The 25,584-nt window shown below is 51.5% G+C and overlaps 5 protein-coding genes and 1 non-coding gene across 21 annotated transcripts in view; 4 read left to right on the forward strand and 2 right to left on the reverse strand.

Moving 5' to 3' along the window:
* The window catches only part of COL11A2 (collagen type XI alpha 2 chain), a 40,345-nt gene extending 34,458 nt beyond the window's left edge, over positions 1-5,887 (reverse strand). For 2 of the 4 annotated variants that reach the window (XM_056817996.1, XM_056817994.1), the window contains exons 1-4: positions 4,970-5,344; positions 1,559-1,708; positions 1,220-1,430; positions 861-1,023 (exon numbers count right to left, since the gene is read on the reverse strand). In XM_056817996.1, coding sequence (XP_056673974.1) covers positions 861-1,023; positions 1,220-1,430; positions 1,559-1,708; positions 4,970-5,054 — 609 coding nt within the window. In that variant the 5' untranslated portion in view covers positions 5,055-5,344. Of the gene's footprint in view, positions 1-860; positions 1,024-1,219; positions 1,431-1,558; positions 1,709-4,969; positions 5,345-5,506 lie in introns of those variants that run through there. The other 2 variants (XM_056817995.1, XM_056817997.1) reach the window with 2 other exon arrangements.
* Positions 5,888-6,417: 530 nt separating this feature from the next.
* Positions 6,418-14,129, reverse strand: RXRB (retinoid X receptor beta). Of its 5 annotated transcripts, XM_056818000.1 has the most exons (11): positions 14,008-14,122; positions 13,088-13,271; positions 12,520-12,770; positions 11,964-12,120; positions 11,273-11,452; positions 9,887-10,059; positions 9,357-9,486; positions 9,004-9,136; positions 8,788-8,879; positions 8,094-8,199; positions 6,418-7,801 (listed from the first exon to the last, which is right to left on the reverse strand). In XM_056818000.1, exons 3-11 carry the CDS (start codon positions 12,583-12,585, stop codon positions 7,654-7,656), a joined length of 1,185 nt encoding a protein of 394 aa, XP_056673978.1. In that variant the 5' UTR covers positions 12,586-12,770; positions 13,088-13,271; positions 14,008-14,122; the 3' UTR covers positions 6,418-7,653. The 5 variants fall into 5 exon arrangements, with proteins under 5 accessions (XP_056673978.1, XP_056673977.1, XP_056673976.1 ...); XM_056817999.1 differs by lacking the exon at positions 13,088-13,271 and having other exon boundaries at positions 14,008-14,129; XM_056817998.1 differs by lacking the exons at positions 13,088-13,271; positions 14,008-14,122 and adding an exon at positions 13,750-13,879.
* Positions 14,130-14,683: 554 nt separating this feature from the next.
* On the forward strand, positions 14,684-18,138 carry SLC39A7 (solute carrier family 39 member 7). Its single transcript, XM_001369382.5, has 7 exons — positions 14,684-15,208; positions 15,332-15,500; positions 15,625-15,696; positions 15,849-15,986; positions 16,352-16,495; positions 16,704-16,900; positions 17,276-18,138. The coding sequence occupies exons 1-7, from the start codon at positions 14,684-14,686 to the stop codon at positions 17,546-17,548; spliced, it is 1,518 nt and encodes a 505-aa protein (XP_001369419.1). The 3' UTR covers positions 17,549-18,138.
* A 12-nt stretch (positions 18,139-18,150) lies between these two features.
* On the forward strand, positions 18,151-20,624 carry HSD17B8 (hydroxysteroid 17-beta dehydrogenase 8). 7 transcript variants are annotated; one of them, XM_007483666.3, is made up of 9 exons: positions 18,178-18,409; positions 18,661-18,878; positions 19,004-19,120; positions 19,274-19,366; positions 19,436-19,521; positions 19,685-19,769; positions 19,908-19,950; positions 20,177-20,251; positions 20,443-20,624. In XM_007483666.3, exons 1-9 carry the CDS (start codon positions 18,364-18,366, stop codon positions 20,457-20,459), a joined length of 780 nt encoding a protein of 259 aa, XP_007483728.1. In that variant the 5' UTR covers positions 18,178-18,363; the 3' UTR covers positions 20,460-20,624. The 7 variants fall into 7 exon arrangements, with proteins under 7 accessions (XP_056673981.1, XP_007483728.1, XP_007483729.1 ...); XM_007483667.3 differs by having other exon boundaries at positions 19,454-19,521; XM_056818003.1 differs by lacking the exon at positions 19,004-19,120 and having other exon boundaries at positions 18,151-18,409; positions 19,454-19,521.
* Positions 20,625-21,698: 1,074 nt separating this feature from the next.
* On the forward strand, positions 21,699-21,758 carry MIR219-2 (microRNA mir-219-2). Its single transcript, NR_127473.1, has one exon. It is a non-coding gene; the product is annotated as a microRNA mir-219-2 (primary transcript).
* Positions 21,759-22,339: 581 nt separating this feature from the next.
* Positions 22,340-25,477, forward strand: RING1 (ring finger protein 1). 3 transcript variants are annotated; one of them, XM_016430992.2, is made up of 7 exons: positions 22,340-22,503; positions 22,728-22,878; positions 23,085-23,245; positions 23,426-23,641; positions 23,820-24,215; positions 24,488-24,761; positions 25,072-25,477. In XM_016430992.2, the coding sequence occupies exons 2-7, from the start codon at positions 22,801-22,803 to the stop codon at positions 25,171-25,173; spliced, it is 1,227 nt and encodes a 408-aa protein (XP_016286478.2). In that variant the 5' UTR covers positions 22,340-22,503; positions 22,728-22,800; the 3' UTR covers positions 25,174-25,477. The 3 variants fall into 3 exon arrangements, with proteins under 3 accessions (XP_016286478.2, XP_003340414.3, XP_056673983.1); XM_003340366.4 differs by having other exon boundaries at positions 22,344-22,503; positions 22,769-22,878; XM_056818005.1 differs by having other exon boundaries at positions 22,356-22,503; positions 22,769-22,878; positions 24,488-25,477.
* The last annotated feature ends 107 nt before the right edge of the window (positions 25,478-25,584 follow it).

A 25,584-nucleotide genomic window follows, 5' to 3' on the forward strand; every position in this document is an offset into this window, starting at 1 on the left:
GAGAAAGGAGCAGAACCAGGAGAACATTATACAGAGACTGAGACACTGTGGTAAAATTGAATGTAATGGACTTCTCTAGTAGCAGCAATGCAATGACCCAGGACAATTTGTAGGGATCTACGAGGATGAACACTATCCACATCCAGAGGAAGAACTGTGGGAGTAGAAACACTGAAGAAAAAAATTTCCTTGATCACATGGATTGATGGGGATATAGTTGGGGATGTAGACTCTAAATGATCAACCTACTGCAAACATCAACATGGAAATAGGTCTTGATCAAGGACACATTGAAACCCAGTGGAATTTCGTGTGGGCTATGGGGGGAGGGGAAAGGGGAGAGAAAGAACATGAATCATGTAACCTCAGGAAAATATTCTAAATTAATTAATTAAATAAAATTTTCCAATAAAAATAATAAAATGTAATGTTTAACTTTATATTTTGCTATGTGATGCTAAAGTAAAAGTAACATTTAAGTTTTAAAAAATGACTTATCTAAGATCACACAGTAAATGTCTGAGGCAGTATTTGAACTTATTACTTCCAGACTCAAAATGCACTCACCCTCCTACTAGATAACATACCACATCCTATTCATCTTTGACCCTCCCTCCCTCATGATGTATTTCACAAAGTAGGTGACAGCAGATCTTTTTGAACCCGTATTTGGGCAGAAAAGACCAAATAATAAACCCCAAGGCATACCATGTAGAAGATCACCAGCATTGCCTGGGGTATAGGGCAGGCCCTAGAGATAAGAACTGAAGGCAATGAGGCCAAAAGGGGAATTCTGGGGCATGAAGTAGAGGAGGACCGCTGGACCTGGGAGCAGGAAATGCCTCACGTCGCCCAGTTACCTCAAAGACTTCATCGTCCAGGATACGGGCCCCAAAGATGAGGACTCCACGGGTGTCCAGAACAGGACGGGCGCTCCGGGGGAGAGGCCGGGTGACCCGCTTCTTACAGTCAACAATCAGGGTGACAGAATGACCCTTAACGGCCACGGCCACGCGGTGCCACCTGTTTTTAGAAAGGAAGCAACAGGAGAAGAATGAGCAAGGAAGGGCTTAATGCCTCCGAGAGTCCAAGCAGGCAAGTCTCTGAGGAGTTGGAGGGTCAGGGAAGTAGTCCATTTCAGGCCAGGGAGAGAGGACAATAGTCAGTGGAGCCAGAGAATCAGAGAGGGGGAAAGAGTCGGGCGATAGCGGTGACTCACTTGCCATCAGCCAAGCTAATTCCTCGAAAGGCGGGCAGAGCAGGGGGCCTAGGCCGCCCGGTCTGATCTTCATACAGGAATCGAGGGGGCCGGCCAAGCTCTAGCCCCAGCTGCCGGACACCCTGGGCACTGTAGAGGGTCAACAAAGGGGCCTGAAGTCCAGGATTTGGTCGGAGCACAGACAGCAATGAGAAATCAGCAGGAAATCCACCTAGAAAAGGAACAACGAGGAAGAGAGTACATCTCTATCGGACAGAGCCTGAGTTTTCTACCATTAGGACATTTGGCCCTTGGTTCTTCTGTAACCTCCAATAACTTCAGATTCCATCACACCCATACCTGGGAAGAACTGCCTGGTCGGGGCGCTGAGTTGGGCAGGCCGGGTCACTCGATAGGCCACATCAGCTGGACAGACACCAACAACTCTCCGGACACCATCAGGGAGTGAGGGAAACTGAAGGGCGCGGAGCACATCCACAGGGGCACCGGCTGGAAGTAACAGAAGATCAGGAGGCAATGAGAAGGGTACCAATGAAGGGATGACCACGGAGAGGATAATTTAGCTCTAGAGTCACAGGCCACAGGGAAGGGGGAGGATGGGAGAGGGAATAACTTGGATCAGCACAGATCTGTTCTTAGCATTCCTCCCTGGACTCAAAACTCCCAAGTTGTCCCTTTCTCTCAATTTCCTTCTGTCTCCATTTATGTGTTACAGTCTCTTTGTCTGTCCCTATCTCTGCCTCTCCTTGTCAATTCAATCTAATAAATGTGTATTAAAAGTTCCCACTCTGTTTTATCTCTTTCTATTTCTCACTAGGCCCTATCTCTGTGTCTCTCACTCTCCCTATTTATATCTGTCTCCTAGTTCCTGCTTCTGTCTCCATCTCTATCATTCTGCTTCTCTGTGTCTCTTTCTCTGCCTCTTTCTGCCTCTGTTTCTGTCTCTCTCCCCCTCTCCATATCTTTCTTTCTGTGCCTCTGGCCTTTATCCCAGCTTTGACACAAACAACATCTGGGGAATCGATCAGTCTGGGCACAGGGAGGTGTGCATGTGTGTGAGGGGAGGGGGCATTGGAAATTGGGACAGGGAGCTGCCCAGAAAGAAAGGTCTTGGGAGTTTGTTTGGACTCTGCACTTTGACGTGGGAGTGGGCACTTCTAAGCAATGCTGGAAAGATTGGGGGAAGAGGGAGACAAGGAAGACTCGGGGAGGGATGGGGGGCGATGGAACTGCCACATGAAGTCTGAGTTGATCCAGGGCCCTGAGCCACACACATCTGGGGATCCCATCAGAAATGATCAGAGAGTTCTTGCCCAGGAACCATTTGGCCCATTGCTTTCCCTCCCTTATACCTGGGACCTAAGTATCTTGCTTCAAATGCAGGAGCCAGCTACCCAGCCCCTTCAGCTCCTAGACTCAGGCTCCTGCTGTCAAAATTCTCCTGGAAGACAAACACCACCTCTCCCTGCTCCCTTTCTCTTGATCCATTCCAGACTCAAGATTGAAAAAAGTCCTAGAATAGATCCAACAAAATTGGCAGGACTACAGAGATAGGTACAGAGACACAGAGAGAGACATAGAGACATAGAGAGGTGCCCAGGAGAGCTGGACTGGGCGGGGTGGGGCAGAGAAAAGGCCCTTTGAGTCCTGGAGCTTGAGAAACCACGGACTGCCCACCCCCTCCCCGGCCCCCACATGTGGCGGCTCCGCAAACACCAACTCACAAGGGCGGCTTTCAGACACAGAGACAGAGGGAGACAGAGACACATACAGAGACCCCAAGCCCAAGAGACCTCAGATTCTCAGTCAGCATGAGAGAGAGAGAGAGAGAGAGAGAGAGAGAGAGATGCCCAGGAAAACCCTGTTCTATTCCATTGGATGCTCTACATCTGGCCAGAGACTCTTCATATCTACAAGCATGGAATCCTTGTATTTGGTCCCTTGGGTTCCTCACATTTGACCTACATGTTCCTACAAACTTATTACTACCTTTGTCTTATGTACTCCCTACTTCTGGTTCTACAAACATCCCACAGCTGACCTCAGGGATTCTCCTTCTCCCCCCCCCCCTTGATTGCCCATGTCTGTCCCCATAGACGCCTCACAGACTACAAATGTTTTTCCTCTGCTGTTATGGACCCCACCATTGCAACCATGATTAGAGAAAGCTGTATAATTTCTTGCTCCCCACTTCAGGCTCTTAGTAGAGCACCTCATATATATACATAACACATGTGTGGTGACTTCCCCTCCTCTCCATGGCAGCTAGGCCCTCCTTCAGTTTCTCCTTGCTATCCTGAAAAAAAGCAGGCTTTTTTACTCCTTAAATGATAGGGACAGGAAACTTACTCTTTAAATTCCCTATCCCTAAAAGCTCTGGAATCAGAAGATGGGTTCAAACTCCCTCTGATGATTATCATCTATGATCTTGGGCAAAACAGTTCATCTCCTTGGGCCTCAGTTGCCTGATTTGTAAATGGAAGGGACTGTATTAGATGACTAGGTCTTTACAAACCACATATTTTATAGTGTCTGAGGGGGTCTTACTACTGTACTCTAACTGATATCCTTCATGCTGCAATTTCTGACCTGTTTTCCTTCTTGGAAAAAGAGTGAAGGAAAAAAGAATAAGTTAATATGCACATTGACTGCAAATGATACCTAATCTCTTCAAAGGGGATCCTAGTTCTCCTTCCACCACCTGGGACCCTGGAGTCCTATTATCCAGGCTCCTCTTCTGGGAAAAGATACCTCCCCTCACTGTGGGTCCTTCAGGTTAGAACATTCTCATCTCCTGAAAGCTGGGGGAGAGAGCTGGGGTCTTGGATGCTGGGTCCCAGGGGAGCAAGCCTGGCCGCAACGGGGGAGGGGAGGGGCAGGAATGCAGAGAGTTGGCTCCGATCTCAGACACCTGATCCCAGCCCCGTCCGGCTGGGCCGTTGGCAGAGGCCCCAGCGCTCTCCAGAGCCAGCCGCGTGGCAGCAGCGAGGGCACAGGAGGAAGAGGTGGGGGGGGGGGGGGGGGGGAGACCAGTGCGGGAAGAGAATAGGAACAGAGAACTGTCTATGGAGCACGGGTGTATCACAGAAGCTCCCCTGATACTTTGATTCATTCCCCAGTTTCTCTCACCTTCATTCCACACTTCAAGAGGAGAAAGAAAAAAAAAAATAGAGAAGCACTGAGGCAGGTACTGACTCCCCCACTGGTGTTCGTGAACTCCCAAATACCAGAAGACGTGCCCACTCAGCAGGATAAGTCGGTTCCCCTAGCTAAAACTTCCCATTCATAGCCTCCACTTTCAAGTCTCTAAATGAGGACTCGCGATGTCTCTCTCCGTTCCCTTTCTAAGAACACAGGTGTCTTTAGACTCCTAGACTAGTTTCTCCACCTACGCACGCACCCACCCTGTTCACCCATTCCAACATCCGCTAGTTAGAATTTGAGACAGTAAAAGAGGTATCCCTGTCCACCCTCCTCTCAGTCCTGAAAGCTAGACTCAATCTCATTGTCTCTTCTCCTCAGGGCAGGAATGTCCCATCCCGTCCCCAGGGATACTGACACGGATCCAAGTGTCTCCTCACACACCACTGTATTCTGACCCAAATCTAGGGACCGAAATCCTAGGGGATTCTCCATCCTCACCAGATGCTAACCTCGTTCCATCCAGGGATTTATCCTGCCAGATTCCCCCAAATCCAAAGCTCCTCCCATCCTCCCAACTCTGGTGTCCGATAACCTGGCCTCACTTACCTGCTCCCACTGGCGGAGGCGCGCTCAGCCCCAGCACCAGCGGGACCAGCAGAAGGAGACGTCTGCAGCGGCTGCACCGCTCCATGGCTGGGCGACCGGGACGCCCCGGTCCCGAAGAGCCAAGGAGCGGAGATGGAAGGAGGGAGGGAAGAGCAGCTGGAGGTGCTAGAACACCTGACTCTGGGAGAAGGAGCAGCAGGCTCTTGGTGCTCGAACTCCCGAGTCCCCTGGAGAGGGGAGGATGGCTGAGGGCTGGGGACCTCTGCAGTTCTCAGTCCTAAGATTCCATGCACCAAAGGGAAGGTGTCAGTGATCCTGCGCTGGCTGGTGCTCCCTCCTCTGCTGCAGCCACTTGTGTGTCCCGGGCCACCCTACCAGTCAAGAACCCCCGACCCCGCCCCCGGTCCAGCCTCCCACGCCCCTCCCGCACCCGGAGAAGGAAAATCCCACCCCCCTCTTTAATACCTTCTCTGGGGAAATCCCTGCTCCGCCCAAGGGGACAAGGGCCTTCCGGGGACCCAGGTATCCTACCCTTACCTTCTCAAAGGACCTAGGTATCTTGTCCTCTTCCCCTAATCCCCATCATGGAGTCTAGGACTCCAAGGTGGCCAGTTTCCCCTTCTCTCTCCTTTCCGAGAACCCAGGAATTCTACTCCCAGTCCCTAGTTTTTGGGGCGGGGTCCTGGTTGCGGGAGAGGGGTCTCCCCTATAATCAGTTATCCATAATTATACACACCCCCGCCCCTCCCCACAGAGGTAATTACAGAGTCCAGGTATTTATAGAAGAGGCTAAAGATAGGGATGGGCGGGCCCCTGGAGGGGACGGAGGCTCCGAGGAATCCGGGATACTAAGGGATGGAAAGTACGGAGGACTCAAGTCTGAGAGCCGCAGAGTAGAACTGCCAGGCACACAGCTCCAGGACCTCGAGAGGGTGAAGAGATGGGGGGGGGGGGGGGGGGGGGGAAGGGCACGAGAGGACAGAGAAGAACCAGTTTGGGAGAAATGGATTTGGGATTGTGGTCAGGTGCCGCTGTCCTGAATCTTCCGCATGGACTAGACGTGCGCAGTCCCAGGGTCTGCTCGGAGCCCTCGGTGCAGCGGGTGAAAAGCTGGGACTGAGCAGACACCACCCGCCCGCCCGCCCGCCGCCTCCGCCGGAGAGGGGGGTGGAGGTGGCAAGGAAACAAGGAGCCTTTGAAAGCCGGCTCTCCACACTCACACCCTCCACTCCTCCGACCGACACCCCCCCCCCCCCCCCGGACAAAGCGCTCCTTGTAGTTCCCCCCCCAAAACGTCCTCCCGGCCCCTCAAGCCCCAGGGAACCGTCGCACCGTCAGGGGAGTCTGAGCGGCATTTCCCTCCCATTCTTGAAGTCAACACATATAGCCAGCACAGTAACCCTTTCCCTCTGCCCCTGCTACCCACCCCCCACACAGAGACCCCCACATCCAGAAAAGCAGCGGTTTAATTTGAAAGCATTTTTTTTTTTTGGAAAAGTTCTATGGGAGAGCTGGAACCTATAGAATCATGCAGGCCCCAGAAGACACCCCCACCCCTTTCCCTGGGATTGATCCCTACCTCCAGTCCCTGCAGCAACCCTGCCTCCTCAAACTAGGAGCTTCCCTAGCAAGGGAGGGCAAGGCAAAAGGTTTATGTGAGTACTAGGAAGACATGATTATGGAGGGAGGTGGTGTAATCAGGAAGGGGGAGGGGGCGGCTTCAGTGATAACCGTATCATCTCAAAAGCACTTCTCTTCTTAAACAGCTCCCTACCCAAATCACCCCTCTCCCTGGCTTGGTTGCCCAAGTAGACTGGGCAGATAAAAGGCTGAGGATCCCCAGGAATAGATGCAACCTATACCCTTCCTCTAACACAGTTCTCTTTCACCAGTGGGAAGACCCTTGAGACTAAGGCTCTTCTTAAGACTAAGACTCTGGCTCTTCCCAGTAAACCCTCAGCACACTGGAGGCCAGGAGAAAGCCAGTCTGTCCTTTCACACACACCCCACTCCCCTTCAGTCTGATTAAAAAGGGAGATGCCATAAAAAGAGCTATGTGAGAACCAGGCTATGAAGATTTCAGAGTGATTCCTCTCCCAGTCACTATTACCATCTCCCACAATCTTTCCATGTCTTGATAGGGAAGGAGGTGTGAGCCCCATGGCCAACGTCCATCATTGTGTGGAGGGGTCCTGCCCCCCAAAGTCCATTTCTTAGGGTGAAGAACAGAGCCCTCATTTCAACTGTCTTATCTGAAAAGAGGGGAGGAAGAGGAACGAGCTCATGGCTCCCAGATAAGGGAACAGGGTCCTGGGAGAGAAGCACAGCAGATCCCCAGTGCTGTTTGGAGGGAAATGGATGGGAGGATGAGGGGAATCCTTTACCAGTATGAGAACTCAGTTCAAAACTTGGGCAGCCCCTGTAAGTTAGAGAACCAGGCGAGCCGAGGACTGGAACAGACAACCCCATCCCTCTTAGGGTTCTAGGGTCTCCTCTGATAATGGCATCAGACGAACTGGTATAAACCCCTTGGGGGTTTCAGTTTAGGTCTGTCCTCTATCCAAGGTCCTGAAGCTTCTTCCCCACCCTCATCTCCCAAGGTTTGGGGCCCATCTTGCATTCCAGCCTCCCTCCAGGCCTCCATCCAAGTTTGCAGGTCACCCTCCCCCCTCTATCTTTCAGTGTTAGGCAAGCTGGTGTGGTGCCTCCAGCATCTCCATGAGGAAGGTGTCAATGGGTGTGTCCCCGATGAGCTTGAAGAAAAACAGATGCTCCAAGCACTTGAGGCCAATAGAGCGGAGGGCAGGGAGACGAAGAAGCAGCTTTGCAAACCTGGGGTAGGAGGGAGGGAGAGTGGAGAAGAAGAAGGGGGTCAAGGAAAATAAGAGGAGAACTTCAGAAACCCCTCCATAAAAATATGTTTGTGTGATGTGTGTGTATGAGACTGAGACAGAGATGTTAGAGGGAGACGAGACACAGACAGACAGACACACACACACACACACACAAAGCCACTCATTACTGGTATCACTCAGGTCTTCCCGCATCCCCACCCCCAGGGTTTTAGTTCCACCAACAAATACTTTCCAAGGCTCTTCCCTGCCATGTCCCCCTCCCATCTTACCGTCCCTGCTGCTCAGGGTATTTCTGTTTACAATATGACTCCAAAGATGCATAGACTTTTTCCCTCAGAATCTCTACCTCCCCTGGGTTGGAGAGGCCCTTGGCATCTGCAGGAGGGGATGAAGAAGCAGAATGAAAGAGGATTAGGTGAAGAAAACAATTGGATGAAAAAGGAAAATGAGAGGAAGAGTAGTAATAAAGTCAAGGGTCTCCCCCCTACAACCTCCCATCATTCTCAACCCAGGAAGAATCCTCTATTTCCACATTTAACATTGTTTTGCATGTGTTGATAGTATTTTATCTTTCCAGGACACTAGGGGGAAAAAAAGTCTCTGGTTATGAAACAGGATATCTACTCCTATGCCAAACTAAGATGGTGAGTTTGGAAGGATAGAGGATGTTAGAGAATAGAAGTGATATTGGAGATCATCTAGTATTAATCCAATCATTTTAGTCCAGAGAGAAGTTGTATGACCTTATTCAAGGTCATACAACAAATAACTGGTAAAGTCATAACTTGAACCCAAGACCACTGGTCACTGAAGTCCAAAGTTCTTCCCACTACTGCAAGTAGTGTTCCACGTCTTCTATAATAGGAGGGTTATATTTAGGGAGAGGTCATTCAGTCACTTGGGAAATCTCTGGGTTATATGGGGTGAGTAGGGGTATCTCAAAGAGAAGTAGGTCTCCTTTACCTGGGTTGAATAAGATAATAGCCCTTAAACAGCCGAGTTCTGTCTTATCCATTCGCATATCACGCATCTTGGACACTAGTTCAGTCAGAACCCTGGAGAAAGGCATGGAAATCACACTTCTATCCAGCTCAGGAAACTAACCAGCAAAAGATCATCCCACATTGTCCTCTACACCAGCCAACTACCTAGTCCCTGAGTACCCCAGGGAACACTGACCGGTCAAAAATGGCTCCAACACCAGCTGAATGAGCAGAGTTTCGATGGACATGGAGCCCTGTGGCAAGGAGGATGCCATCCCTGACGGAGATGGAACGATGGGAGAAGGAGGCGATGAGGAGCTCATTCCAGCCTAAGAGGCAGAGGCCATTCGGTCAGGTGCCAGAGACCAGGCTGGGAGTTATTGGAGTTGAAGAAGGGAAGAAGGGTAGGGGCAGTGAGCTTCCCTGCTCAGGAAAGTCTGTCCACCTAGAGGTGATTCAGGGTAGGTCACTGAGGGTTCCAGGAATCCAGGAGGTCATGCTGGGTCAGGGTCAAAAGGTCACCTAGGCCAGAAGCCAGAAATCACTAACCTGCTCGAAGCAGAATGACCTGGTCATCAAGAGGCAGAGAGGAGAAGTGCGGGATCCTCTTTGCCCATTCAACCAGTGTAAACAGCTGTTTGTCTGCTGCCTGACAGATGTTGGTCACAGGGTCATTTGGCTGAAGAAGAATGAGGATACACAGGGTTGGGGAAATATTAGGACCCACTCCCTCTCTCTTATGGGAAAAAGCCACTCCCCTCCCAACAGATCCCTTCCTCCCTGGGGGAAGCAAAGGGGGGTGGGGGCGTAGAGTCTTCCCATCACTTACATTTCTGTTCCAACCCTTATTGCTGGGAAAGGGATTATTGGGAAGGGAGGGGAGGGAAGGCCCTTACCTTTGGGGTAAGGGAAGAGAGGGGGGCTTGTTTATGTGTCTTGGGCATTCCTGCCTTGGACACTATTCCTGCTTCAATTATAACTATTTGGATTATTGGGAGCTGGGGGACCTTGGGCATATATTTAAGAACTCCCTCCCCCCAGTGTCATGTGAGAGGACAGTTCTCTCCCTGGTCACTCACGCTACTGCCGCCGCCCCCGGCCCCCCCGGGCCCTTCTACGCCCTGGTCACTCTTCTGCTCCACGGCGAGTTCAGCCTCCAGGATCCTGTCCACAGGCATCTCCTCAGGGGCCCCCCCGGCCCCCTCCCCTTCCCCGTCCTTCTCCTTGCCCCTTTGACGCTCCTCCTGTACCGCTGGGGAGGTGGGGGGGAAAAGAAAAATGGGTGGGAGGTCAGAAGGGGCTCACGGGAGAATCAGCACAGGGGTCAGTCATATTCTTGGGGATGGCAGGGGACTATGACACCCAAGAACCAAGGTGATTAATTAGAAGATATAGATAAGTTAGGGTGGGGAACTTGGTGAAGGAGAGGGTCAAGAAGAAACAGGGGTCACCTAAAGGGTCGGAGAAATCTTAAGTAGATCATAACAAAACACTTCCACATTCATTATCTCATTTGGTCCTCACAATAATTCTCTGAAGTAGATGAGGACAAGTGTTGGCCCAGTTTTATAGGGGATGAAGCTGAGTCTCAGAGAGATTAAGGCCCAGCATTTTGAGAGTTAAGTGAACAGGGTCATGTAGCTGGTAAGTGGTAGAGCCAGGATTAAAACTTGGGTATGTGATTCCTGGTACTGTTTATAAAAATGTTAAACCTTGATCAGCATGTATAGGGAAAAAAAATGTTAGAAGATTTGTAGTTTTCAAGAGATCTAGGTTCTTATTCTGGCTCTGCAACTTACTGAATGTATGACCTTAGGCAAGTCACTTGCCCCTTAATGAGCCACTTGTCCCCATCTGTAAAAATAAGGAGGTTGGACTAGATGATCTCTAAGGTTCCTTCCAGTTCTGACATACTTAGATTCCTATATTGAGACATGGGGATAGAAAAATCCCCTAAACATCGTAAAAAAGCTTGAGAGAGCTCCTCCTTGAATCACAGACAAATAGTCAGGAACTAGAGGCCAGAGAAGAAACAAGACCATAGAGTGGAGAAGAAAGTCAGAGAGACTATGACCATAAATTATATAGTGGCAAAGGCCAGACTCACAGAAAGGGCCAAAGACAGGTTCCAAAGGGGTTCTAAATCTGAGATAGACAGACCACTACAGAACTACTGAGAGAGGGTAGAAAAGCCAGATGGGAACCTTTGGGGGAGATCAACTGCAAGGGGAAATGAGGAAAGAAAACACATGGCAAAGGAGGAAGAAAAAGGCAGATGGGAAGGTTTCCTTATTCTGATTCTCTTCTCTCTTTCTGGCTTGACTCTAAAGTTGTATGGTATGGGCCAGTGGGTACTTCAATCTACTTCCCCCACACAACCTCAGTGAAGGAGAAGTCAGAGAGAAGGCCAACAGATGGGGTGAGGGGTGGGGGACTTCAGTAGATATAGAAAGTTGACTTCTTACCCTCCCTCTTCATTCCAGTAGCAAGGCATTTCTGGTATCGGCAGTACTGACATCGGTTCCTTTGCCGTTTGTCCACAGTGCAGTCCTTGTTGTCCCGACATGAGTAAGTCAAGTCCTTTCGGATGGTGCGCTTAAAGAAGCCTTTACAGCCTTCACAGCTGTACACCCCATAGTGTTTGCCTAGAATGGGGAGGGAAGAAGAGGAAGGGAACATAAAGTGGCTTAGAGACCCCAGGGTGGAGAGACTAATCACTTCCCCCTCTGAATCCCTGCAAACATGCACCTCATTGTGCCTAAAACAGGAACAGGAACCAGGACACAGGGGCATCGACCCTTTGCTTACAACCAAGTACAATTCAATTACGCCCATTTTACATAGACTCTACATACAGGGAAAGCGCAATGCCCCAACTCAGAATGCTAGTGATAGAACCAGGTTTCAAATTCAACTCAAGTGATTCTAAGCCCAATCCTCCAGATACATCATGCTGCCTCTCCTCTGCCCTCCTTAACCTTGACAGGTAACCTGTGGGATGTATCCTCCCATTCACCCAGCTCTCACCCAGCCCCTTCTTTGCCCTTGGATAACCACCAGTCACTTATCTAAGTTCCAACTGCCACAAGTGAGATATGGCCTGGCCCCTCTCCTTGTTCCTCACTGTGAGCTTCAAGTGACCCAATGACACCGTACCTGAGCTCCTGTCCCCACAGATTGCACAAAGACGTTTGCCAGCCCCTGGACCTCCCGGAGGAGGTGGACAGTGCAGGCCTCGAACACCCAACATTGGTGGCTTCACATCTTCTGGGGGGCCGGACCCTCCCCCAGGGAGTGACACTGTGGAGTTAATCTGAGGGGATATTACAAGGATGCCTGTTGGAAGGGCTGGTGACAATAGTCACAAGGACTTAAATCTACTCTCCACCTCTTCTATGATATATGTCTCTATCTATCTTTATCTCTAGGTAGCAAAGAGGGGAGAGGAGACTGAATACAGGTCTAAGGATGATGGGTAGGGGAACTCAAAGGAAAAAAGTACAATCACTGACTCTAGAAGAATGACTCAGAGGTTATTCATCATGGTAAAAAAGGGCCAAGGATATCATGGACCAAGACATCAGAAGTTACAAAGAATAGAGGCTCACACCAGGGTCTGGTGTCATGAAAGATCACCAGATTATATGGAAGTTCAAACCAGGATCAAGGATCACATATAGTTCAAGAAGGTCATGGGATCACAACAGCTCACCTGGGGACTGCTGACAGGGCCATAGGGTCCAGGAGGTGCAGGGGGAGGAAGCCCAGGTGACCCCATGGAGGAGCTGATGACAGGGAAGGGGGAGCCAAGTGGGAGTTGGGGTGGGCCCCCTGTTCCTAGGAGAGATGAAGCTGCAGAGGGTAGGGGAGCCAGGGGGGGCCCAGGAGGAGAAGAGGGAGGGCCCCCCCGGGGAGGCGGCTGTGGGGATGAGCTCAGGGAGGAGCTGTCTGGGCTTCTACAGTCTTGGGGTATGAAGAGAGATGAGACAGAAATAGAGACAAAGATGTAGAGACAAAAACAAGAGAGAAAGAGATAATCAGTTTTCAGCTAATCAACTATGTATTTCAATTCAAATTCAACAAACATTTATTTGGAGCCTACTATGGGCAAGACCCTATTGTGGGCACTGAAGGTACAAAGATAAAATGAGACTTTAAACTTTCTCCAACCCAAGTAAAGCCACTTTATTTGCTTTTAATCATTTTTGTTTGCCCAAGTTGGGGAAAATGATAACTCTTGGTCTATTCTACTTAAACTGGGAAAAGATTTTGGACTCAACTTGAAGGGACCTTAGAGCCTTCCTCATTTTACAAATGAGGAAATTGAGGCTCAGAAAGGAAAAGTGACTTGTTCAGCGTCCCACAACTGGAAAGAGTTGAAGCCAGCATTCGAACCCAGGTCTCCTCTCTCCACTACATTTTCCCCAGAGGTGAGTTGGAGGCATGAGACAGCAGCAGAATAGTCTATGGGTGATATAGAATAATGATCATGGACATTTGGATCTGAACTCATTAGGAGTGACCAGAGCCTACCTAGTCTCAATGTGGGTGGGGTCATAAGAGTTGTAAACGAACCAGTCCTCCATCATAGCAATATTAGCCTAAACTCCGAGGTCAGGGTAGCCCAGAGGGGGAGATTGGAAGATGCTGACCCCTCCCTGACACGTGCTCCGCCCCCCAGCCCTCCCTCTCTCCAATCCCTCCCGAGGCAAGCAAAGAAGAGTGCTGTCCATGCTTTCTCGACCCACTCCAGACTCCAGATTTAATGAGGAGCAAGACCCTTCCGGCGTGCGGATTACCCTTAAGCTGGGCGTTTGGCAGGGAAGGGGGAGGGGAGGCGGTAGGCAAAGACACCCGTGGGTGGATGTAGAAGGGGAAGAGGACATGCAGATAACACCGTCGCTCGCCCGCCCACCCTGGCCCTACCCTGCCGACCACTCACCCCGCCCGCTGTCGCCCATCCCGTCCCGTCCCGCTCCCCCCGGCTCCGGCTCCGGGGCTTGTTGTTCTCCGGCCGCCACCTCCACCCGCCGCCGCCACCACCGGGTCCCGGCCCCACAATGCTTCGCGCCACGCTCCCCCACAGGCCCACACTGCCCCGCGGCATGGGAGCTGGAGAAGGATAGATGAGAGAGGGCAAAGCTGCCAAGGGCATGGCCCCTAGGAGGAGGTGTGGAAGGACTGGGAGGAGGATACCTACAGAGCTTTGGGGTCGGGAGAGGAGGGCAGGATACTGCCTGGGTCTTGGAATGGGGCGCCAGATCTGGCGGAACAAGGTACTTCACTTTGCCCTATACCAAGATGGCAACACCATGGTGGCAGCCATTTAGGTAAAGACAGGAAGCCGCTGAGCTATCTTCCGCCCTTCACTAAGGTGGAGGAGGCCTTTCCGTTCTTTCCGGCTGGTTCACTTCCTCCGTGTACGCATGCGTATCAGGGACAAGTGCCCCGTTACTGCAGCTGAGAGAGCCGCTGACCGAGTAAAGGAAAGGGGTGGAGAAAGGGCGGAACTTCCTCTTCTCGCGGGAGCGGGAACGCGGGAGTGCCACGTCCGTCCGTGGGAACCCGGGAGAGAAAGAAGACCTCGGTGCCGGTGAGTTTTCATCCTTCCTTTGCATTCCCAGTCTCCTTATACCCTCAGGGGACCATAGAGACGGTGGCCCAGAGGGAACACCAAGCCGAGAGACTAAGAGATAAGCAAGACTGTCCCAGGGACCAGAGAGCCTGGAGAGGAGGGGGAGAAGGCATCTGAAAGGAAAGTGACGAGAGACTCGTTTGGGTGAATGGGAAAGCAACCATAATGGGTTAAAATGAGCAACAGACCCCTTAGATGGTCCGAGAAGGGTCACTGTCTCTTTTCTTTCTAGATAATCGCAATGGCCCGAGGAGCCCCAGGGGCCAGATGCTGGGCAGCTGTGGGGTTGGTGACTTGGGTTGCCCTCGAGCTGCTGGTGTCTGGACTTGGGGAACACGCAGACCTGCATGAAGATATGCATGAAGATTTCCACCATCATGGCCATGGGCACTCACACAAAGATTTCCACCATCATGATCATGGACACTCACATGAAGATTTCCACCATCATGGTCATGGACATTTGCACGAAGATTTCCACCATCATGGCCATGGGCACTCACATGAAGATTTCCAGCATCATGGCCATGAACATTTTCATGATGATTTCCATCATGGTCACAGCCATGCACCAGGACACCATGGCCACACTCATGAGAGCTTTTATCATGATCCTGATCCCTTGCCCAAAAGGCATTCACATGAAGGAAATGGACACAGCCACAGAGGTCACACTCATGATCATGGACAAAACCCTAGAGGCATTGGGGATTCTGAGATTCTAGGCAGTGGGCAGGACTTGGACACTGTCAGTCTCTGGGCTTATGTGAGTTCCCAGAGAATAGTGGGAATAGTGGAAGGGGTTGTGGGGTATGGGATCCAATCATTAAATAATAATTAACACACACACATGACTTATTTCCTTAACCCCCAAACTTATACTTATCAGGCTCTGGGGGCAACGGTGCTGATCTCAGCCGCTCCATTTTTCATCCTCTTCCTTGTGCCTGTGGAATCCAATTCCCCCCAACACCGATCACTCCTGCAAATCCTGCTCAGTTTTGCCTCAGGGGGACTTCTGGGAGATGCCTTCCTTCATCTTATACCTCATGCCCTGGGTAAGTGACCTCTGACCCCTAATCTTATTTTCCCTTCAAACTTACTCTCTCTCTTACTTTGAGTCCCTCTATTAGCTGTAATGCTTATATCACATGCTTTGTGTTTCTGACCTTCATTCCTCAGAACCTCATTCTCATCATGGAGATGTGGACCATCAACTTGAGGAAAGGCCAGGACACGGACACTCCCATAACCGTGAGGAGGGAATGGGGCAAAGTGTGGGTCCAAGGTAGAGGGGAGGGTTTTTGACCATTTCCCGCATGTCCCCCAACTTCATGCCAGAGAATGTGGAGAAGACTAAGGACTATGTTTCTATCTCAGTATCCTCCTTCTGTCTCTATCCTCAGACCAGGGCCCCATTCTCTCTGTTGGGCTCTGGGTTCTTGGTGGAATTGTTGCCTTTCTTGTGGTGGAGAAGTTTGTGACCCACGTGAAGGGAGGACATGGACATGGGCACGGACACGGACATGATCATGGACAACATGGTAAAATTTCAGAATACCTTCTTCCCTATAATGTATTCTACTGCCTTGGGAACTTGCGAGTGGTTGCAGAAATACAGAAATTGGGGCAACTGGGTAGCTCAGTGGATTGAGAGCCAGGCCTAGAGACGGGATGTCTTAGGTTCAAATTTGACCTCACTCAGTCGTTTCCCAGCTGTGTGACCCTGGGCTAGTCACTTGACCCCCACTGTCTAGCCCTTGCCACTCTTCTGCCTTGGAACCAATACATAGTATTGATTCTAAGGTGAAAGGTAAGGGTTTAAATCTTCCTGGCTCAGATTAGGTTCTATCTTTGAATGATATCGAGATATGTTCTCCATGTTCTGATCACTCTTTTCTTTCCTTAGAATCCTCCAAGGTAAAACAGAGCTCAGATGAGGAAGAAAAGGAGAAAGAGATTGGAGGGGCAAGGCGGAGGCGAGGAGCAGGCAGAGAACCCAATGATGGTCCAGTGAAACAGCTTAAATCTGAAGAGGAGAAAGGGGGCTCAGGTGAGGGACCAGGAACAGTGTCTGAAACATTCTCAACAAGGTTTGGAGACTGCTTGAGGGAAGAAGGGGTCTATTTACTATAATATTCAGTTACTGTGATTAGATAGTGTTTATCTAAAAGTCATTTCAGGGTGAACTTGGGAGCTATAGAAGTGACTGAGGGAGTTTGGAGAATCTTACTCAGTTCACCTTCCCTGCTTCTGTCCAGACTTACGTGTGTCTGGATACCTGAACCTAGCTGCTGACCTGGCTCACAACTTCACGGATGGTCTAGCAATTGGGGCCTCTTTCCGAGGGGGCCGGGGACTAGGGATCCTGACCACACTTACAGTCCTGCTGCATGAGGTGCCCCATGAAGTTGGGGATTTTGCCATCCTTGTCCAGTCTGGCTGCAGCAAGAGACAGGTCAGTGATTGGGAGAATTATGAACATTCCTCAGGTATCCTTTCCTCCCAGGTGCCCCTGGAACTCTTCAGCTCCTCATTTCTTATCACTGTCTCTGAATCCCACATCTCCACATCACCTCCCCAAAACCCTAAGAAATTAGCTTCCTTATATTCTTTTGTCTCTTGTTTCAAGCAGGAGTCTGTACTCTCACTAATATAGAAATTGTTTCTCCCTCTTTGGCCTCTGTAGACTGAAAAAACTGCTTCCAGTCTCTCTTCTTGTCTTAATGCTACAATCCCCAAGTTATTAACTTGCATTTTATTCCTTACCAAGGGTGATATTGAAGGTTTCTCTTTTTTCTTTCCCTTCCTCAAACCCCCTACCCCACTTCAGGCGATGCGTCTTCAACTGCTGACTGCACTGGGGGCCTTGGCAGGCACAACCTGTGCACTCTTGGCTGAAGGAGGGTCCCAGGGAAATGGTGCTGCTGGTAGCAGTGGCCCAGGATGGGTCCTCCCATTTACAGCTGGTGGCTTCATCTATGTAGCAACAGTGTCTGTATTGCCTGAGCTATTGAGGGAGGCTTCTCCCCTGCAGTCCTTGCTGGAGGTTCTAGGGCTGTTGGGTGGAGTTGCTATGATGGTACTGATTGCCTACCTCGAATGAGAGGTGGGAGACCCCTCCCTCTCTACCCTGTAGTTTGGGGTGACTTGGATGAGGAGAGGGGTGCTAGCCAAAGGAAGGAGGAACCAGGTCCCAGAAAGGTAAAAGTCTAGAGGGACAATGAACTTGAGTTGGCCCTACAGACCTGAAGGTCTCAGGGAGCAGTAGGCTTGAGAATGAAGTGCCAGAATGGCCTTAGTACTGAGAATTCATTGACAATGGAGTTGGGTTTTAGGTGTGGAGGCTAAATGTGACCATGGTGTAAGAGCGGGTCCCAAGAAGAAAGGAAGAGGGAGCCACATAATAGGGACTCCTGTTACCTGTGTCCACCTTACCTGTTCTCAAGGGACCAAGCTGCCCCCAGCTGCGCCCCCCATCTCTCCTCATTTGGAGTGTGCCTTTCTTAAAGGCCCGAGCCTGGGCGTAGGGAGTGGAAGGGGGCGGGGTCAGGATAAAGGGTAATCGTGTGTAGTGATTGGGGGAGGGAAGTCGTTATCTTAAAAGTTTAGTTTTTTCCCCTTTTTTTTTTTTATATCATGGGGGGGGTGGAAATGGGTGGTGACCGGAAATAAAGGCCCGGCTCTTTCACCCTATCTGGTCTCTCGTCTTAATTTCGGAGAAAAGATGAACATGTTCTCCCGGCCTCTAGACCTGGGAGAATTTCGTCTCTACCTTGGGGTTTAGGTCCTACGGGATTCCTGTTGGTTACCCAGAAGAGCGATTGCGCATCCCTTCACTTCTGATTGGCTACTAAGTTCTCAGCCCCGCTTTTCTCTGTTCCCATTGGCTGGAGCCGAAGCCCTCACTAGGTCCCTGCCATGGCCGCCCAGCTTCGGCTCCGTTCCGCGCTCGCCTTGGTCACAGGTTAGGGATCGCTCCCACCCCACCTACTTACCCCAGAACATAAAAGGCACTTTAGACGGAATAACTTCACGTGAGGGTTGCACGAAGCCGAGCTTCGCGGGGAAGAGCTGTGATGCCTGTGATCCCATCCCCTCTGCACTGGCTTTTAAGTCCAAGTGTCCAATGTTGGGTCATGAAGTGTTCCGGCTCCTGCCCGCACTCTGGGACCGAGAGATAATTTCGGCGTGTTTCCTCCTTCCTTCCCGGCCCAGGTGCAGGCAGCGGAATCGGCCGGGCAATCAGCCTGCGCCTGGCCAAGGAAGGGGCCCTCGTGGCTGCTAGTGACCGGAATGGGGCAGCAGCAGAGGAGACAATACGACTGCTGGAGGGGATGGGGGGTGAGACTGGGACTGGCCCCGGGTGTCACGCTGCTTTCCAGGCTGATGTGGCCGAGGCCGGAGCAGCGCAGGGGCTGATAGAGCAAATCCAGGTGAGAATGAGACTATACAGTCCACACGTGGGAAAGGGAGAAGCTATTTGCTCTCGTGTGCCTTATTTCTCACAGTCCATTTTTGTGTTCAGAGAATAACCTCGCTTCCTTCCCGCCTCCCTCAGGCCTACTTCTCCCGCCCACCGTCAGTGGTGGTCTCTTGTGCCGGGATCACTCGGGATGAGTTTTTGCTCCGTATGCCTGAGGATTACTGGAATGAAGTTATTGCCATCAACCTCAAGGTCTTGACCCTGAATCTTTCAAGTCCTCTGGTCATCCTGACTCCAACCTGATTTACCTGCCTAGGAGGGAATGGGAGGGAGTGCCCAAAGCAAGGGAAATTTGTACTGCTGGGACTACCCACTACCTTTGCTACCCTTTCCCTTCATTTTCAGGGCACCTTTTTGATTACTCAGGCTGCAGCTAGAGCCTTGGTATCAAGTGGCTTTGGTGGCTCCATCATCAACATCAGCAGCATAGTAGGAAAGGTCAGTCTGGGAGAAGTCAGACAAATGGGAGAAAGGGGAGGCTTTCTTGTCTGACTGACTCATTCACAGGTGGGGAACCTGGGGCAGGTGAACTATGCAGCATCCAAAGCTGGAGTGGATGGAATGACCCGGAGTGTGGCCCGAGAACTTGGAAGGTTAGCCAGGGAGATGAGAGGGATCACTAAACTGAATAGATTTTACAGCCTTAGAAGTAACCAAAGTCCCTCGAAATGCTTGATTCCATATCATCTAATAGTAAATTGATTGATATCCAGCTTAGTAATTACCAGGGTTAGTAGTAATTCTCCCTCTTCACAGACATGGAATCCGATGCAACTCCATCCTTCCAGGGTTCATCAAAACACCCATGACAGAAAAAGTACCACAGAAAGTATTGGATCAGGTAGGGGGTCATCTAACACTCCCCCTTCTCCCCATTAAGCCCTATCATAGGGAAAATTCTGGAGAGGAAGTTCAAGTCAGAGAAACCACTTCTTCATTTAAAAAAAAATCTTTCCTTTCCCATTGTGTCTACTTTCAGATAACTCCACTTATCCCGATGGGCCATATGGGGGCTCCTGAGGGTAAGGAAACAAGAGTGAGGAAAACCCTGAGTGGATGAGGTAGATAGAAATTGGGGTTCTAGCAAGTGGAGACTGAAAAAGGCCCTTAGGTACCAAATCTTGAATGTTTGTGAGATTGTGGGAGTTATATGTTATTGGTGTTCCTTGCCTTGGATATGTTTGGGGTGGGGAACATTCCTGGGATTCATAGGGCAGCAGTGATCAGACTTCTGAACCCTCTCCCCAGATGTGGCAGATGTGGTGGCATTCCTAGCATCAGATGGCAGTAGATATATCACAGGGGCCACTCTGGAAGTCACTGGTATGATGAAAAAAGAATTGGAAACAGGACCCAATAAAGGGGGTAGTGAATGGAAAACTCTGAAACAATTCTTGAGGGACTGGGAAAGTCTGAAGGGACTAGGGAAGATGTGGGAGGTTAGAGAAATCCCTGTCCCAAGTATTTTTTCTTTTTCTCTATACCTCTATCTCTCCCTTGTCTGACCTTCCCAGGAGGTCTCTTCATGTAATTCCCACGGGATCCCAGGATCCAGAACTCATCCCTTCCCTGAAGCAACTCTATGGTCTGGCAAAGGAAGATTCAGTTAAAGGGTGGGGGACCAGCGATTGAAAATTGGGAAGACAAGTTATATGAAAAGAGTGTTTGTGACCCTAATAAATTCCAAATCTTCCTACCCCCTCTGGCTCCTTCTTGTGTCGAAGTCTTCAGACTCCTCCCCATTTCCTCCTCCCCTTCTTCTCCTGGTGGGATTGTTCCCATTCACTGGCTCGTTTCCCCGGGCAACCCCCGCCGCCGGGTGTGAGGAGAGTGTGGGATACAGTGCCGACAGAAGGAGGGGGTCTTAGCTCCATTCCTGTGGCCAGTGTCCTGCATCCACAGTCCTCTTCCCCCTCCCCCCAAACTTTAGCCCACCCTGTATCCCACAAGGGTGAAAGGGGAGGGGATGTCCACTTGGCCATACTTCTAATTCTGGGCTTGGGAAAGGGGGACAACGTGGAACAGGTGCCTCAACCTTCATCCTTTTTCTCAGTCCCCCCTCCTGTTCCCCGCCTTCTCAATTCTTCACAATAGTGCAGCCGGCCCGGGGTCGGGGTGGGGGGTGGGGGATTAGGGGAGGTGGCCAGGATTAGGGGAGGGGGGCAGCCTCTGAAAGGGGCTGGAGGGGATGAAAGAGGGGCCGGGGAGTTGAAAAGAAGGGAGGGGTAATGAGGAGGGGAGTGGAGGGGGCCAGGGGCGAATCGCCTCTGGAGCCCACTTAAGGACTGGCCACGGACGGAAGGAGAAGACAGGAAAGTGGGGGGCTCGGAAGGGAGGGGGAACCGGGAGGAGAAAAGGGTGGCCTACGGGGGTGGGGTGGGGGAAGAAGAAACAACTCCCCCACCTTCTCAAAGGATTCCCTGCTCTGTCCCCAGCTATCTTCCCTACTCAACCCCTGCTAGGTTTCTGGTCCATGTATACCTGTTCCGGCGGGCGCGGCGCCGAGCTTCTCTCCATCTCCTGGGGAATTCTCGCTCCCACTCCTGAGAGCCTGGACCCCCTCCTTGTTCTTGCCTCCCCATCATCTCCCTCTCTCTCCCATCCCCAGATATGATCGGGTGTCCATCAGCTCCCCTTTGTACCATCAGCTCCCCGGGCGACCCCCTTATCCCAGTCACAGCTCTCTCCGGCCCTCCACAGGTGGGACTCTCCATCCCTCGGGTAACCATCCTCCTCCTCCTCCTCCGGCCCCGGCCCGGGCCGCGGCTCCTGATTGTCCAAACGCAATTCTCGTGGCTCCGGCCCTCGAGAGTTGGGTCTGGACATCCCGAGCCGCGGCCCCCACGCCTCGCAGAGGAGGGCTGACGCGGGGACTTCAGGAAGCCTGACTCAGAAGAGGGGAGTCCCTAAGGCGAAGCGGGCGGGCTGGGAGTGAGGACTCGGTGGCGTGCCCTTGGGACTGGGGGCTCCTGAACCCTGGGTTCAGGGACTGGAGGCGAAGGGGATGAAGGTGGGGGGATATGCTGGGAATGCCAAGAGGGCTTGGCGCTTGGGGCGGGCGGCCCTTCTAATTCTCGGCCCCCGTGTAAGGCAATCTGGGGTCATTCTGCTTTCTTCCCACGGGAGGCAGGTGATACCCAGGCTCCAGCCCACTCCGGGAGGAAGAGGCCTCTCGGATGGGAAGGAACGTGCTCACACCCCCAATGCATTTAGATGCAGGAAGCCAGTGATGGTGCACCCTATCCCGTCCGGTCTCCATCCCGCGTGGAACAGCAGGATGGAGCCCCACGTGGATGGAGAGAGCACCGCGCTAGCCCGTCCCCTCACGTGGGGAGGGCGTGTCACGTGTGCGAAAGAGGGGGGGACACCCCCTTCTTTCCACGTTCCACCCGCGTTCCGACCAGCCTGGTGACGTAACCATCGTTCCGAGTCAGACAGGGGAGGGAATGGGGAGGCGGAAGTGACGCAAGGGCCCGAGCGCCCCGGCCATGGCGGCGGCGGGAGCGGTGGCAGTGGCGGCGGGAGCAGGGTCTTGAGTGGGAGGGACCGGGGACTGAGTGAGCTTGGCCCGGGAGGTACACGGCGCCGGGGCACGGGGTTAGGGTGGGTCGCCAGCGGCGGGGCGATCCCGCCAAGAGAACCCGCGGCTGGGGGAGGGCGGGGTGTGAGAAAGGAGGAGGGGAGGGGGAGGGGAAGGAAACGTAAGGGGGCGGGACCTCAGAGAGGGGCGCGTGCAGAAGGGGCGGGGCGAAGCGGGGCGGACTCTGACTCCCCCCCCCCCCTTCATCCCCACCCCCAGGATTCCTTTTGCTACTCCTTAGTGGCCCTCTCTGCCCCCAGATCTCGGGGGTGGTGGTCGACTCCTTGTCACCATGGCGACACCAGCGAATGCACAGAGCGCCAGCAAAACGTGGGAACTGAGTCTCTATGAGCTGCATCGGACCCCACAGGTGAGGAATCCCTCCCATGGACCCCTCTCCCATGCCTTCCATCCCTGAAATGTATACTATCTCCTGTGAGTCCATCTTGCCTGTACCTGAATTACCACCTTCCTAGGAGCCCCAAAGATTGCATCTTTCCTATGCTTTTCAACTCTTTCTCTCACTGCCCTTCTCACCCCTTCCCTGCATGTCATTCTCTCTCTCCCCTCCTGCAGGAAGCCATTATGGATGGCACAGAAATCGCTGTTTCCCCTCGATCCCTGCATTCAGAACTCATGTGCCCAATCTGTCTGGACATGCTGAAGAATACAATGACTACAAAAGAGTGTCTCCATCGCTTTTGCTCTGACTGCATCGTCACTGCTCTTCGAAGCGGGTATCTGGAGAGACATGTGCTGGGTTGGGGAATATGAGGGAGAAATAGGTTCCATGCCTTTGCTACATGTGGAGATCTTATAACCTCATGGATAATTTCCTAGTCCTGTTTTAGTGTAGGAAACTTAAGAACCCCCAATTACCAGTTAATATCATAAGTGGTTTCTGTCCTCTGACTCAGGAACAAGGAGTGCCCCACTTGTAGGAAGAAGCTAGTGTCAAAAAGGTCTCTTCGGCCTGATCCAAACTTCGATGCACTGATTTCCAAGATTTACCCTAGTCGAGAGGAGTATGAAGCACATCAGGACCGGGTCCTCATCCGACTTAGCCGCCTTCACAACCAGCAAGCACTGAGCTCCAGCATTGAGGAGGGCCTCCGAATGCAGGCAATGCACAGGTATGAAAGTAGTGATACTGAAGTGCTAGGTGCTGATTTCTAGAAGGTTTCTTCATATATAAAAGGCAGAAATTCATGAATCTCACTTTCTGATTTTTTTTATCTCTTAACCTTTGACCTCTGACTTCCTAACTTTCCTACCCACTGATTTTCTAACTGGTGTTCTTTGCTTCTACAGGGCCCAGCGTGTAAGGAGGCCAATGCCAGAGTCAGACCAGACTACAACAATGAGTGGTGGGGAGGGAGAGCCTGGTGAGGGAGAGGGAGATGGGGATGGAGAAGATGTTAGCTCAGACTCAGCCCCGGACTCCACTCCTGGACCTGCCCCCAAACGACCCCGACCAGGGGTTGTGGGAAGTAGCAGTGGAGGGACAGGGGGAGGGGCTACTGGAGGAATGGGTGGGGGAGCAGGCTCTGAAGATTCTGGAGACCGTGGTGCTCCCCTGGGTGGGGGGACCCTGGGTCCACCAAGCCCACCTGGGGCCCCCAGTCCTCCTGAGCCAGGAGGAGAGATTGAGCTTGTGTTCCGGCCCCATCCTCTGCTGGTTGAAAAAGGAGAATACAGTCAGACAAGGTAAGAAGATATCCCTACTAGCAACCTAAAAACTGGGGAACCAGGGACCAAATGTAATATGCCAAAGGCAAAGGGCTTCCTTTCCATAACTGAAGCAGTGATTCTATCTAGTAATTGATTCCCTCCAACTCAGAAACATACCTAATGCAAAATCATGATTGCCTCCAAACAGAAAAATCCCCTGATAAACTATTAGGCCCTTTCAAGATATCAGATTTCCCATTTCTCCAGCTCTTTTCTTTTTTCACTCATCATTTGTCCCATTTCTTCAGGTATGTGAAGACAACAGGGAATGCCACAGTTGACCACCTCTCCAAGTACTTAGCTCTAAGGATTGCACTTGAGCGGAGGCAGCAACAAGAGGCTGGAGAGCCTGGGGCACCAGGTGGAGGAGTCCCAGAAGCTGGAGGACCTGAGGGAGGTGGGGGGGAGGCACCAGGAACTGGAGGAACTGATGGCCCAGAGGAGCCAGCCTTGCCCAGCCTGGAGGGTGTCAGTGAGAAGCAGTACACCATCTACATCGCACCTGGGGGAGGAGCTTTCACGGTGAGAGGATGGAAGGGAATGATTGTGGGGGAGGAATTGGGGACAGGAGAAGAGTTTAAGATAAAATATGTTCCATCCACCCTGCCACTAATCAATTTTTCTGTCCACTGTTCTCTCACTTTTCTCCTTGTCCTCCCATTTATCTCCTATCACTTTCCTTTTATTCTTATTTTCCTTCCATCCTTCTCCTGATATACTTGCATATTTTTCTTCATATCTCTTTTCTGTTACCTTTTTTTTTTCTTTTCTCCCTACTGATACCAATCTTTTCTCCCCTTTACCTTCTTTCTGGTTTATTCCATATCCCCAGACCCTGAATGGCTCACTGACCCTGGAGTTGGTGAATGAGAAGTTCTGGAAGGTGTCCAGACCCCTGGAGCTGTGCTATGCCCCCACTAAGGACCCCAAGTGACCCAAGGGGATGTGGGTCATAGGGCTTCTGTGTGTATGTCCTAAGTCTGCCTCCAGATCTGTGCCCCAACTCCCAACCCCCACCCTGCCCGGCGGGCCGGCGAGAGGACACCGATGAGGACAAGTGGCTTTTATACAAAGTGTCTATATCAGATTCTTCTATATTGTACAGAGTGGGGTGTGCATCCCCAACTCCTTCCTTTTCTACTCACCAGTCACCTCCCTTCTGTAATGGGGAAGTCGTGGAGGGAGGAAATCCCCCCCTTTACCCCAACAACAACGCATTTGCTTTTTTTTCTTCCAAATCTGTGTCTGTCTATGTGTTAGGGGATGGGGTAATTGGGAAAAGAAGAAAGGGGAGAAATAGCGACCATGAAAATTTTTGATTGCTACCTCCATGGAGAAAAATCGC

Source organism: Monodelphis domestica, chromosome 2, assembly GCF_027887165.1.
Source record: "Monodelphis domestica isolate mMonDom1 chromosome 2, mMonDom1.pri, whole genome shotgun sequence".
Classification (NCBI taxonomy): Eukaryota; Metazoa; Chordata; class Mammalia; order Didelphimorphia; family Didelphidae; genus Monodelphis; species Monodelphis domestica.

Excerpts from the sequence above, each read along its gene's own strand:
- RXRB (XM_056817998.1), bottom strand. Across the intron at positions 12,121-12,519 it reads GCCCTGTCAGCAGTCCCCAG|ATTAACTCCACAGTGTCACT; the intron begins GTGAGCTGTTGT and ends ATATCCCCTCAG. Across the intron at positions 9,487-9,886 it reads CCGGGGGCGGCGGCAGTAGC|CCAAATGACCCTGTGACCAA; the intron begins GTGAGTGACCAG and ends ATTCTTCTTCAG.
- SLC39A7 (XM_001369382.5), top strand. The coding sequence starts at position 14,684 with ATGGCCCGAGGAGCCCCAGGGGCCAGATGCTGGGCAGCTGTGGGGTTG. Across the intron at positions 15,209-15,331 it reads CTGTCAGTCTCTGGGCTTAT|GCTCTGGGGGCAACGGTGCT; the intron begins GTGAGTTCCCAG and ends TATACTTATCAG. Across the intron at positions 16,496-16,703 it reads AGAGGAGAAAGGGGGCTCAG|ACTTACGTGTGTCTGGATAC; the intron begins GTGAGGGACCAG and ends GCTTCTGTCCAG.
- HSD17B8 (XM_007483666.3), top strand. The coding sequence starts at position 18,364 with ATGGCCGCCCAGCTTCGGCTCCGTTCCGCGCTCGCCTTGGTCACAG. Across the intron at positions 19,522-19,684 it reads GTGGCCCGAGAACTTGGAAG|ACATGGAATCCGATGCAACT; the intron begins GTTAGCCAGGGA and ends CCCTCTTCACAG. Across the intron at positions 19,770-19,907 it reads CACAGAAAGTATTGGATCAG|ATAACTCCACTTATCCCGAT; the intron begins GTAGGGGGTCAT and ends GTCTACTTTCAG.
- RING1 (XM_056818005.1), top strand. The coding sequence starts at position 22,801 with ATGGCGACACCAGCGAATGCACAGAGCGCCAGCAAAACGTGGGAACTG. Across the intron at positions 23,246-23,425 it reads GTCACTGCTCTTCGAAGCGG|GAACAAGGAGTGCCCCACTT; the intron begins GTATCTGGAGAG and ends CCTCTGACTCAG. Across the intron at positions 23,642-23,819 it reads CGAATGCAGGCAATGCACAG|GGCCCAGCGTGTAAGGAGGC; the intron begins GTATGAAAGTAG and ends TTGCTTCTACAG.